This window comes from Canis aureus, chromosome 16 (assembly GCF_053574225.1).
Source record: "Canis aureus isolate CA01 chromosome 16, VMU_Caureus_v.1.0, whole genome shotgun sequence".
Classification (NCBI taxonomy): Eukaryota; Metazoa; Chordata; class Mammalia; order Carnivora; family Canidae; genus Canis; species Canis aureus.
This window is the reverse complement of record NC_135626.1, coordinates 8962855-8975261: the sequence shown is the minus strand read 5'-3', so window position 1 is coordinate 8975261 and position 12407 is coordinate 8962855. Positions and strand designations below refer to the sequence as shown.

General features: G+C 44.1%; 1 protein-coding gene across 6 annotated transcripts in view; it reads left to right on the top strand.

The window, feature by feature from the left end:
- The first annotated feature begins 10312 nt into the window (after positions 1 to 10312).
- The window catches only part of MED27 (mediator complex subunit 27), a 200003-nt gene continuing 197908 nt past the window's right edge, over positions 10313 to 12407 (top strand). For 3 of the 6 annotated variants that reach the window (XM_077851162.1, XM_077851158.1, XM_077851160.1), the window contains exon 1: positions 10315 to 10559. In XM_077851162.1, the coding sequence (XP_077707288.1) occupies positions 10357 to 10559 (203 nt within the window). In that variant the 5' untranslated portion in view covers positions 10315 to 10356. Of the gene's footprint in view, positions 10560 to 12407 lie in introns of all 6 variants that reach the window. The other 3 variants (XR_013353932.1, XR_013353931.1, XM_077851161.1) reach the window with 2 other exon arrangements.

Genomic DNA, 12407 nt, shown 5'->3' with positions numbered 1-12407 from the left:
GTCCATCAACTGTTGAATAGATGAACAAAATGTGATATATCTATTCTTTTGGGCCATAAAGAGAAATGAAGTCCTGATGCATGCTATAATGTGGTTGAGCCTTGAAAACATTGTGCTCTGTGAAAGAAGCCAGACACAAAAGACCACTTATCATACGATTCCATTTATATGAGACTTGCAAAATAGGTAAATCCACAGAGACAGAGAAATTAGCGGTCTCCAGGGACTAAGGGGAGTGGAAAATATTGTGGAATTAGATAGTGGTGATGGCTGCACCACTTTGTGGATATATTAAAAACAGTTTTTTAAAAGGTGAATATTAAGGCATGTGAATTATATCCCAATGGAGCTGTTATTAAAAAAAAAGGTCCTCACCTTTCAGTAATTGAACACTCACTAAAAGTGATTAGCATAGTTTTAGCTCTTACATATTTAATCCATTGTGGAAAACAAAACAAAACGAAACAAAAACCCACCTGCCAACCAAGCAGTGGAATACTGTCAATTACCATTTTTACAGCCTTCAATCTTCCCTCCAGCCCCCCACCCTCACCAGTGCAGATAACTCAAGACATCACTTTTTGGATGGAGATAAAACAGAAGTCCGTTTCTTGGGGGAAATTATGCAGGAGAATGAAGTGCCTGTTGGCAATACCACGTCATCTTCCTTTCCAGCAATGGCTATCACAGAGGACAGTGTGCTCAAGAAGCCACTCTATCTATTTCTACCAGGCTGTCACCAGAACCAATAAATTCTTATTTTTTAAAAAAAGGTCTAAATCTGAAAAACTCAAGGCATATTCAATATCCACATAATATCCTTAAAAAAACAAACAAACAAACAAACAAACAAACAAACAAACCCCAGGGACGCCTGGGTGGCTCAGTGGTTGAGCGTCTGCCTTTGGCCCAGGGCATGATCCTGGAGACCCCAGATGGAGTCCAACGTTGGGCTCCCTGCATGGAGCCTGCTTCTCCCTCTGCCTGTGTCTCTGCCTCTCTATCTCTCATGAGTAAATAAATAAATAATCTTTAAAAAAAAAAAAAAACTTCATTGTAGAAAACATCAAACAATATAATGAAACCTATAAACTCATCACCAGTTTCAACAATTTTCAGCTGACCGCCAATCTTTTTTTTTTCTTCAGATTTTATTTATTTAGTTACTTAGAGAGGCAGGGGAGGGGCAGATGGAGAGGGAAAGAGAGAATCCCAAGCAGATTCTGCACCCAGCACAGAGCCTGGCAAAGGATCCATCTAATGGCCCCAAGATCATGACCTCAGGTGAAATTGAGTGAGATTATGAACCGACTAAGCCACCCAAGTGCCCCGACCCCCAATCTTCTTTCATCCTTTTCCCATTTGTCTCTGTGCCTCCATCTTATTTTGAAGCAAAGCTCACATATCACATTATTTCACCCATAAATATGTACTTCTAAAAGATGACTCTTAAAAAAACACACAAAATAGCAGTGCCTGTGTAGCTCAGTCTGTTGGGCATCTGACTCTTGATTTTGGCTCAGGTCCTGACCTCAGGGTTGTGAGATCAAGCCTTGCCCCAGTTTCTGGGTTCTGGGCTCAGGGCTCAGCGGGGAGTCTGGTTCTTCTCTTCCTTTCCCTCTGCCCCCAACCTTCTTGGGAGTGTGCTTTCTTTCTCTCCAAAATAAATAAATATTTTTTAAAAACTCACAAAATGTATTCAAATTTCCCTTATTGTCTTACAAACTTTTGAAGAAACAGTTTGTATAATGTCCTTTTGTATTGTTACTTCCATTCTCCATGGAAACGTGGAGACATGAATAGCAATATCTACTATTTACAGGAGCAGCTATTTTGTGCCAGACAGTTTGCTGGGGGCTTCCCACATATTATCCAATACAATTCTTTTTTTTTTTTTTAAGATTTTATTTATTTGACACAGAGAGAGAGAGAGAGAGAGAGAGCACAGGTGAGGTGAGGGGGAAGAGGGGAAGGAGAGAGAGAAGCAGACTCCTCACTGAGCACAGAGCCCTGATGTGGGGCTCGATCTCAGGACCCTGGGATCATGACCTGAGCCGAAGGCAAACGCTTCACCAACTGAGGGACCCAGGCACCCCATCCAATACAATTCTTGCATCAATCACAAAGAGTTAGCCATTACCACTGTCCATGCCCTATTTCCCAGCTCAGGGAGGTTATGTGACTCAGCCGAGCGTCAAGATGGTTGACCCAACCTCCAGTTCCTAGCCATGCTTCTCTTGCCTTTATTTTAGTTCTGTGCTGACCAATAGTGTAGCCACTTGCTGCATGTGGGCTGAGAGGTAGCTAATGTGCCTAGTCCAATTAGAAATGTAATGTAAGTATAAGATACACGAAGAATTTCAAAGGTTTGGTAGGCAAAAAAGAATGAGAATTATCTCAGTAATTTTCATATTGAAAGGCCATGGTTTGGATATATTGTATCAAATAGGATATATTCTTAAAATTAATTTCACCTGTTTCTCTTTACCTTTTTTCTTCCAGTTATGGCAAACATGCATGTAACAAAATGGATTATCTTGGTCATTTTGTAGTGTACAAATTCAGTGGCATTATCAAGTACATTCATAGTGCTGTGCAACCATCATTCATCTCCAGAACTTTATTATCTTCCCAAGTGGAAACTCTGTGTCCATTAAACACTGACTGCTCATTTCCTCTCCCTCAGCTCCTGGCAACTACCATTTACTCCGTCTCTGCAGATTTGGTGACTCTAGGTACCCTATGTGCATGGAATCATATGGTATTTGTCTTTTTTGTGGCTGGCTTAGCTTATGTCACTGAGCCTGATGCCTTCAAGTTTCACCTATGCTGTAGGATGTGTCAGAATGCCCTTTTTGTGAGACCAAATAATATCCTATTGTATAGTTAGACAACACTTGCTTCACTTGCTTAAGCCTTTACCCACTGATGGATATTTGGGCTGGCTATTGTGAATAATGCTGCTGTGAACATGGGTGTACAAATACCTTTTCGAGACCCTGCATTTGATTCTTTTGAGGGTACACCCAGAATGGAATTGCTAAATAATGCAGCAATTCTCTTTTTATATTTTTGAGGCAACACCATACTCTTTCCCACAGTGGCTGTGCCATTTTATCTTCCTACCATCAGGGTACCAGGGCTCCAGCTTTTCCATATCCCCACCAAAATGTATTTTCTTTCCTTCTTTTTAAAATGGTAGCCATCTTGGGCACCTGGGTGGCTCAGTCAGTTAAGCATCTGACTTCAACTCAGGTCATGATCTTATGGTCCTGGGATTAAGCCCCACATTGGGCTCCCTGCTCAGTGAGGAATCTGCTTTTCCCTCTCTCTCTGCCCCTCCCCCTGCTCATACTCTCTCTCTCTCTTTCTGAACTAAATAAATAAAATCTTAAAAAAAATAAAATAGTAGCCATTCTAATAGGTGTGAGGCTCTTTATCTTTTTAAAACATAACTATTAGAAAATACGAGGCTCCCATTTGTGGCTCATATTACACCTCTATTGGACAGTGGTGCTAATAAATAGTCTGGGAAAGAGGTGGAATTCAGTTTCCCAGACTCCTTCACAGGTAGAGGGGCCATGTAACATTGTTCTGGCCAAGGAGATGTGGGCAGAAGTCTGCTGGTGCCACCTCTGCCCCTTCCTCCTTCTTCCGGCCTGAAATGCAGAGCTGGGACCCAGCCATCTGCAACCTTGAAGTGACAGGAATGAGTCTGGAACTAAGGGTATTGGGGCAGACTGATGAAAAGGTGTGGGACCCCGATGAGCCACTGCAGCAGCCCCGTGTTACATACCCTCAGACCTCCTATCATGTGAAGTCAATAAGCCCTTTCTCTTTAAACTGTAGTGTTGTATGTGATTGTTAGTTTTAACCAAACGCTTCTCTGATGGGATCCCTCAGAAGTGGGACAGCTGGGATTTGAACATATGTGCCTGCCTGTCCTTCAAAGTCTGTGCTCTTTCCACCTCTCCCTGCCCCCCACTGCCTTCCAAGAATGGACTGGTGTTACCAGTATGGTGGGAACTAGTGAGGCCATCCTCCACACCTACTATTTCTGAACAGGCAAAATAACTTGCCACCAAATGGGGAGCAGATATCACCTGCAGGGAATGTGTTCACTTTATACACAAAGGTTTGTGGCTAGAGTATCTACAGCTGCGGAGTCTAAAGTGGAAAAACGGGGCTGTCAATAAGAGGGAATTCAAGAAATTATGTAAAGCCATTGAACGGAATCTTTGGCAGACATTAAAATGTTTTAGAAGACAACTTTATGAGAGGAAAAGGTTTTTAGGCTGTATTATGAACAATAGAGGTCACGTCACAATACAGTATGATTCCAATTTTGTAAAATCACATATATGTGTGAATAACCAAAATGTTGAGTGGTGCAATTATGCATAACCTTGTTTTCTTATGTAGGTTTTTTTCCTATAGTTTCTAACATTTCAAAGTGTGTGTTTGTGATTAGGTAAAATAAAGCAACACATTAAAAAGAATAAGACTCCAGCGTCAAGGTGAATGGATTGTCTCTTTGTCAGGAATCTGATGTGCCTTCTTTTGTTGTCTGACCTAAGGCTTGGCAGAGGGGGTGTGCAACTAGAGAGGAGTGTTAGGAAGAGTAGGGGGGTGCCAATAAGAGCTCCCGAGATGAGGATCCCTGTGTTGCTGTGGCTGCTCATCTGCCTTGGCTTCCCCTGGGAACCTGCAAGCATGGCATCTGCCCTCTGCTCCCACATGCTATGTGAGGGCTACACGTTTAGTAGCTTCTGATGCTAGCAGTCCATTGTCAGTCTTGATTAAAACACACCATCCACATTACACAGTAATAGAATTAGAAGGCAATCCTTCCCTCAAATGGGCTGCGGTGGACGCTGTGCAAACAACTTGCATTGTGTTCCACTTTGATTTAGCCTAATGTGTTGGTAAAAGGGTCCATTCCTGAGGTGTTTTGTACTTAATTACGTAAGAACATGGGAGAAAGTGGAGGTCCCTAACAACATGCTTGGTGGTTAAGTGAGCATCCAAATGGGCAATTAATAATTTACTAAAATATTTAAAATACCTCCTGGCTTCCTGTGATGGGAAGAATATGGCTCACGTGCCGTCCATTGTTGGCTTCTCTGCAGGTGGAGGTACCCCCTGCCTTTCTGGTGTCTCTGCCTCTAAGCCTGGAAGCTTCTGCCCACTTTCTCCATAGCTAGTGAGGGGACTTTCACAAACACAGATCTAATCGCAGCACCCACTTCAAGCTGTCTGTTTCACTTCCCTACCTCTATCCCCCACTGCACCTGGTCATCCCCTAGACTCCTCAGAAGGCTTCTCCAGGTCTGCTCAGTGCAGAAGGATGCCATGACCACCTTTTCTAGGAACTTCAAAGTTCTCTGTGAGGGTCTCTTATCCTGCAGTGGAACCTCACTGTGTTTCATGTTCCATTTGCGTCTGTCTCTCTTGCTAGGCTGTGAGTGAGTGCCTTGAGAACAGGAACAGGTTCCACAGGGAATCTTTGTTTAATCCTTTTATTCAGTGAGCATTGCTGGGTAAATGAATGAACCTGGAGTGCAGGAAATCCTGGTGCAGCGATTGTGATCAGCATTAACAAGGAGTGATCCTCTCCCTTTCCTCCTTCTTGAATTACTAACATGCTCCTCCTAATCTTATGCTCTTGAATTGTTATTCTGGAGGTGATCCCACTTCCTTATTTTCTAGATACAAGATCTGAGGTTCTGAAGGGTTAACTCCTTTGCCTGAGAGACATCAATCGAGGCTGATTTCCTGCTCCCCAGGATCCCCTGTCTTTGGGATCATTTGGTCATCATCATCCCCATCATGTCAAAATCACGACAGACAAAATAAGAGGAAAACGGGAGTGGGCTCAGAAGAGACCAAGGAAGATTCTTGACCATACTCACTTAAGATTAATTTTAATAAATCTAATTCTAAGCAATTTAAAACTCACTGACACACTGAGCCTTCAGGTGAAGGTGGAGGAACACGCAGTCCACCTCAGATATTTCCAGCGACATTTATCAGGGCTAGAAACTGTGCCTGGTTTTACCACCAGCTCCCCAGCTGTTTAACAAAATGTCGAGCACATCCAATATCTTTATTTGTTGAATGACTAATTCAAATGCCTACTATGTCCCTAGAACTGTATGCTGCCTCAATTTAATCCTTGGAGCAGCCCCCAAGGTCTTAAGCATTATGCCACACTGATTACGACAGGTGGCTTAGTTACGTTGTGGCTTATCCGAGGCAGATTTGGGTTTAAATCTATCTGGTGACATTCTGCCCAACAGTCCGATGCAGTGTTCTGCATCTAGTAAATCCTTAATAATTATTAATTGATGAGGGTGCTTTCTCAGTCTGAATGCTTAAACCACATGCTCTCTGAATATGATGGGAGTTGCAGCATATTTTAATTAAATACTGACAACTTTAATTCTGATTGCTTATTCTAATACTCTTGAGCTGATAGCACCAAGCTAATGGCTTGTTCATTTTGGAAGATATTAGCAGCAGGGTGCTGCCTTTTACCCAAACATAAGATCACAATAATTAAAATCTGATATTGCTCGAAATGAACTCCTTTTAAACTAATTTATATCCCACAAACACACACAGATGCAAGCCTGTAAGTGCCAACATTCTCGAGAATTTACAGCACCTTAGAGAAACTCTGTCCATTCCCTTCCAAAATGAAAAGTTTTCTGTTGCCGTGATGAAAGACTCCTTACTAGGTTCAGGGGAAATGTGCATTTCCACTGATCAATTTCTGAGTTTCCCAGAAGAGGTGAGCCAGAGAGAAATGCTGAAAACTAATGACTGTGGGAGCAGAGCATATTTGTACTTTATTGCTCCAATCAGTATCTAAACCACTGAATCAGAGAATAAGACAAAGGAAAATTTTATTGCATGGGGTGGGAAGGGAGAGGGTGGGCGGGGGAGGTGGGCTGAGCAGAAGGGAGAAATATCTGAGTATACAAAGAGATAAAGTAATTTGGAGGGAGATCCAAGAAGGCAAACAACATATTGTATTAACTCATTGCTTCCACAAATGGACACTGAGCATCTATTGTGCCCCAGGCACCGGAGACCTGGTGGTTACCAGCCAGCTGTGGGTCATACCCCCATGGTACTTGCCTTAGAGCATGATTCGAATAAGAGGTCCATGTTTGGGGTTTTAGGGGAGCTATGAGCTCCCTGAAATTGTATGCAAAATCTCCAGTTTGTACATATGTACAGGTGCTGGCAGAAATAGACCGGTCCATCTTTTTCCTCAGGACAAAGTATGCAGTCAGGGTCATATTCTCTAAGCCTTCATGGATCCCCAATAAGGTGAGTAACCATGATAATAGAGTTTGCCTTCTCTAATATTCCCTTAGAAGGGATGAACAAACTAGAACAGAAGCCTAAATCAAAACAAGCCAACAAACACAGATATTTTCCTTCATTTTTATGAAGTTAACAAAATATTTTCTCCAAAAATCTTAAAAAAAAAAACCCCCAAAATCAAAACCCTACACTCCGCAGGAGATTTTTTTTTTAAAAGAACACCAAGAAATAGTGAATTAGGGGCACCTGGGTGGCTCAGTGGTTGAGCATCTGCTTTCAGCTCAGGGTGTGATCCTGGGGTCCTGGGATTGAGTCCTGCATCAGGCTCTCCACAGGGAGCCTGCTTCTCCCTCTGCCTATGTCTCTGCCTCTCTCTCTCTCATGAATAAATAAATAAAATCTTTAAAAAAAACCAAAAGAAATAGTGAATTATAGGACACAGTTAAACGACAAGCTCTTAGCAACAGGGTCATGTCACTAGAGATCATTCTACCGAGTAGGCCCATTGTTCATCCTTGCTGGATTCTGTGCAGAGTCCTCAAGAGGGGATAGAGCACAGGTCACAGACCCATGGGAGACTTTCCCAGCACATACTCCTGACAGCTATGATCTTCTGAGTAATTATTATTTGCCAGGCATTATTTCAAAAGCTCTGCCTTCAAGGTGTTATTAAGCCTCACGGCTATTTAATAAAGAGAAGTATTATTACTAGTTCTATTTTACAGATGAGAAAATTGAGGATCAAGGAATTCTGGAGCTTGTTTAGAGTTCCACAGCTGGAAGATTCCCCTATTTCTTACCCCTTCGCGGTAGGAAAAGCTGCCAAGGGCAACGCTATGAAGGTGATGTAGATGTCAGGAAATGAAAGCTATTATGTAAACCCCAAACAATGAAACCCCCCCTTTTTTTTCTCACGAGACTCTTTATTTTTTGAGACTCTTTATTTATCTAAATAGTATCTAAACACTCATGGAGAGAAGCAGGGTCCAGTTTTCGAGCAGAGCTTATCTTTACGGCTCCACAATTAGAGAATTTGAATTGAGGTGGTGTGGGAGCAGGGAGGAGTGAGCATGGAGAAGGAAGAGTGGGGAAATATTAAGGAAGTGGGTTTGAAGTGAACTCCGCAATTTCACGTTGCTGGTCTGCAGAGTCTGGCAGAACTGAAGATTTTTCTTACCACCTAGACCGTGTTTACACTTTCCGTGCCCTTCATTGATGGCTGTTTAAACAACTTATCTTGACATGATTTCACAGTTGCAAGAATAGTACAAACAGTGCCTGTATGTCCTTCACCCAGATCCCATAACTGTTAATATTTACCATACTTGCTCTATACTTCTCTCTCTAAATATTTTCATCCGGTTTTCTTTCTTGTAGAGACATAATGACGCTCTTTTATCCCTTCAAGGTATATTCTCCCCAAACAAGGATGTCCTCTCTCATCACCACACTTAAGTGACCAAAACCATGAAAGCATCAGCATTAAAATACTATGAACTAATCTACAGACCTTGTTCAGATCTCACCAATTGTCTCCATGATGTCAGCAAAGAGAATCCCAGATCACACACTTCTTTGCCCTCCATGACACGGATGTTTGGTGGAAAAGTATAGGTCAGTCATTCTGTCAAATATCTTTGAGTTTCTCTGATGTCCTGATCAGATTCCAGTTTTGCATTTTTGGCAGAATTATCACAGAAGTCCTGTTGCACTTTCCCCTGAGCATTGTGTCCGGAGGTGATTTGTCCTACAGTGGTGATGTCAACCGTGGTCTCTTGGTAGGCTTGCTGTCAGGTTGCTCATTGTGAAGTCAGAATTACCGTCCTCTTTTACATTGCTGAATTAAGAAATAAGAATCTTGGCAAAATCTACACAAAGTAAAATTTACCATTTAACCCTTTCTAAGTGTTCAGTTCTGTAGCATTAAGTGCATCCATGTTGTTATCCAACCACCATCACCATCCATGGATCTTTTTCATCTTCCTAAACTGAAACCCCCTGCTGATTGAACACTAAGTCCTCATTCTCTCCTTCCCCCAGCCCCCGGCACCCCCGTTCTACTCTCTGTCTCTATGAATTTGCCCAGTCTAGGTATCTCATCAGTGGAATCATATAGTATTTGTTTTTTTTCCCCGACTGCTTATTTCATTCAGCATCCTGTCCTCAAGGTTCACCATGTTGTAAAAAAGGTCAGAATTTCCTTCCTTTTTAATGCTGAATAAATATTCCCTTGTATGTATCCACCACATGTTGTTTATGAATTTATCCTACGATGGACACTTGTGTTGCTTCAGCCTTTTGGCTATTGTGAGTAATGCTGCCGTGAACTTGAGGGCACAAGTATCTGTACTCTGTCCCTGCCTTCCCTTATTTTGAACATATAACCGGAAGTGAGATTGCTGGATCATTATTCTCCCTTCTTAAGTAATAAGTGTCTTGTCGGGTGATAGTTGGAGACTATGCAAATATCCAGTTACTCCTCACACTTTGACCCACCAGTTTTAGCATTCCTTGATTTCTAGCCGAATCAATTATCATCCTACTGGTTGCCTAATGAAAAATTTCCTACCATTTCTTTTACTTCTCTCAGTTGGCATTTTACTGTAGGGAAGAAATTTCCCTTCCCCCTCATTTATTTAACAATACGGACTCATTTCATCCAACGGGTCATAATCCTTCAGTCCATAGGCACTTTTCTGCCCTGAGCAATTCTTTTCCCTAGGATTTCCAAGACGAGCTCAAGAGCGGGGAAACGCGGGAACTTTCTGTAGTTCCTTGTCACCATTAAGGAAGCCGAGAGTGCAGCCTGACTTCCCCCAACCTAGGTGATTCCTTTCTGACCCGCTCATTAGTTTAAGCTGAGTGGAAGCCGTCTTAGACAGCGTCTGCACCCAATCCCCTGGAGAGCCCAGGCCCGCGAGAACTACATTTCCCAGAGTCCTTCGGGGGTCTGCGTCATCAGTGAGCGCGGCCTTTCGCAAGCGAAGCAGGCTTTGGAGAGCCCGCTGTGGCGGCGGCAACATGGCGGACGTGCTAAGTGTCGGAGTGAACCTGGAGGCCTTTGCTCAGGCAATCAGTGCCATCCAGGCGCTGCGCTCCAGCGTGAGCAGGGTGTTCGACTGCCTGAAGGATGGCATGCGGAACAAGGAGACGCTGGAGGGCCGGGAGAAGGCCTTCATTGCGCACTTCCAGGACAACTTGCATTCGGTCAACCGGGACCTCAAGTAGGTACCGGCTGGAGGGGCCGGCGTCGGGGACCCTCCCGGCGCCCACCCGGCCCCGACCCCGCGCGAGTGTCCCTAGCCAGGGGCTGCCCTCGATTCCGCGCTCGCTTGCTGTCTGTCCCTGCTCTCCAGGCCCATGCGTGTTCCTCGGGGACGCCTCGTCTCCCACCCCCGCTTTCTCGTCTCCCTTCTCTTGGCCTCCCAGTCCTGGCTGCCTCCCGCCGCTCGGGACCTCCGCGTGTGCTCGTTCGGTTCCCGACGAGATGTGCTCTTCCCGCCAACTTCCACTTCTGGCCTCCGCTTGGCAGGTGTCTCACCTGTAGGCCCTCCGTGCCCCGCCGCGTCTGATGGTACCAGCCAGCACCAGCTCAGCGCTGCCGCAGACCCCAGTGCGCTTGGCTTCACTAGCACCAGCCCGTCAGCCCCACGCGGCCCGGTCCCCAAACACCGTAGCACAGGACTTGATCTCTCCCTGCCCCGGCCCCCTCCAGAACCACCTGATTAGGACCTCACCCCCACTCTGCTCCTGTTCAGTTTCTTCCTCCAGAGAGAGACCTAATCTCAGGCTTAGCCAGCTTAATCACTTGGGTTTAGCCCCCCCTTCACCCCCCCCCCCCATCAATGTGCGGTCCTTTCAGGTTCAGGATGGTATATTTCTTTTTCTTTCTTACAAGTCACGTTCTTCTACTTTCTAAGTGTTGTGTAAGAAATAAGTGAGAGGATGTTTGTGAAATGCCCAGCAGGTAGTAGGGACTCTAATTGGCTAGGTTCTGAACTTGTCTTCCCTCCCTTAAGAAAGTCAGCCATTCTCAGGGAGGTTAGAATTGCAGGATTTTTGCCTTTTACCTCTCAGAACTGACCTTAGCAGGGAAAGGCATTTGGTAAGATAGTCATCCTGTAATTTCTGGAATGGTGGGATTTTTTTTTCCCCCAACTTGGTCTCCTTAGTAACCAGATGGAAGGAGGAGGTAGAATGGAGGAGGTGGTGACCGAATGATGGGTGGTGCCTCTCTTGATTTTTTTTTTTTCCCCCTAAGAAGTTGCCATTCTTTTTTGGTGGAAAGCCGGGAAATCACACACCCCTCCTCAACTCCCACATCCACTTGCTGTTCTCTGGCGCGGTGCCAGGAAATACTTTCCCTGCTTGAGGGGATGTACTGGCTGTTCTTTGCTCTCTTCTGTGTGCTCCCTTTGGTAACGTTCAGGATCTTATAACCCTCTGCCATTCTAGAAAGTTCGCATTTCCCTATCGCTTTTTGAAATCTTTATGCAGTAGTGCCAAGAAGAAGGTGGCTGAAGATTCCAAAACGAGTGTGGCATGAGAAGCTGTTCCTAGAGAGTCTTTTGTTGACAGTTTGAGACTGGCCTCACAGAACATGCTCCTGGAATGTGCTTTTGCTGTTGGCTCACTTTCCCAAGCTTCTCTAGAGTTTTCCTGCTAGACTGAAGTATGTTTGACACAGCCCCCTCGGTGGTGTCTTCCCATCCCATTTGTTTATTTTATCTCTTCTTTGTTTTGTGAAGTTTTACCATCTGTGAAGTGCCATGTACTAGTTTAGCCCTATGTGAATGATAAATAATTATCATCTATTCAGGTACTTGCTGTTCTGCCAAATGTAATGATCTGTATGTGGGTCTGAAAACTCTTAGTGAGAAGCAATGTTACACCACATTTCAAAGTCCCAGAAAGTCACCCTCCCTACCCGGAGGATAATTTGAATTGTTCAGTCCTGATTTTAGGACTCTTGCTGGTTCCAGTGCTCTTAACTTTTTTCTTCCTTTAGAATGGCACCAGAGAGCTAGGTTTTAAATTAACATAAGCTCCCAGTTAGGGGTTTTCTTGATTGT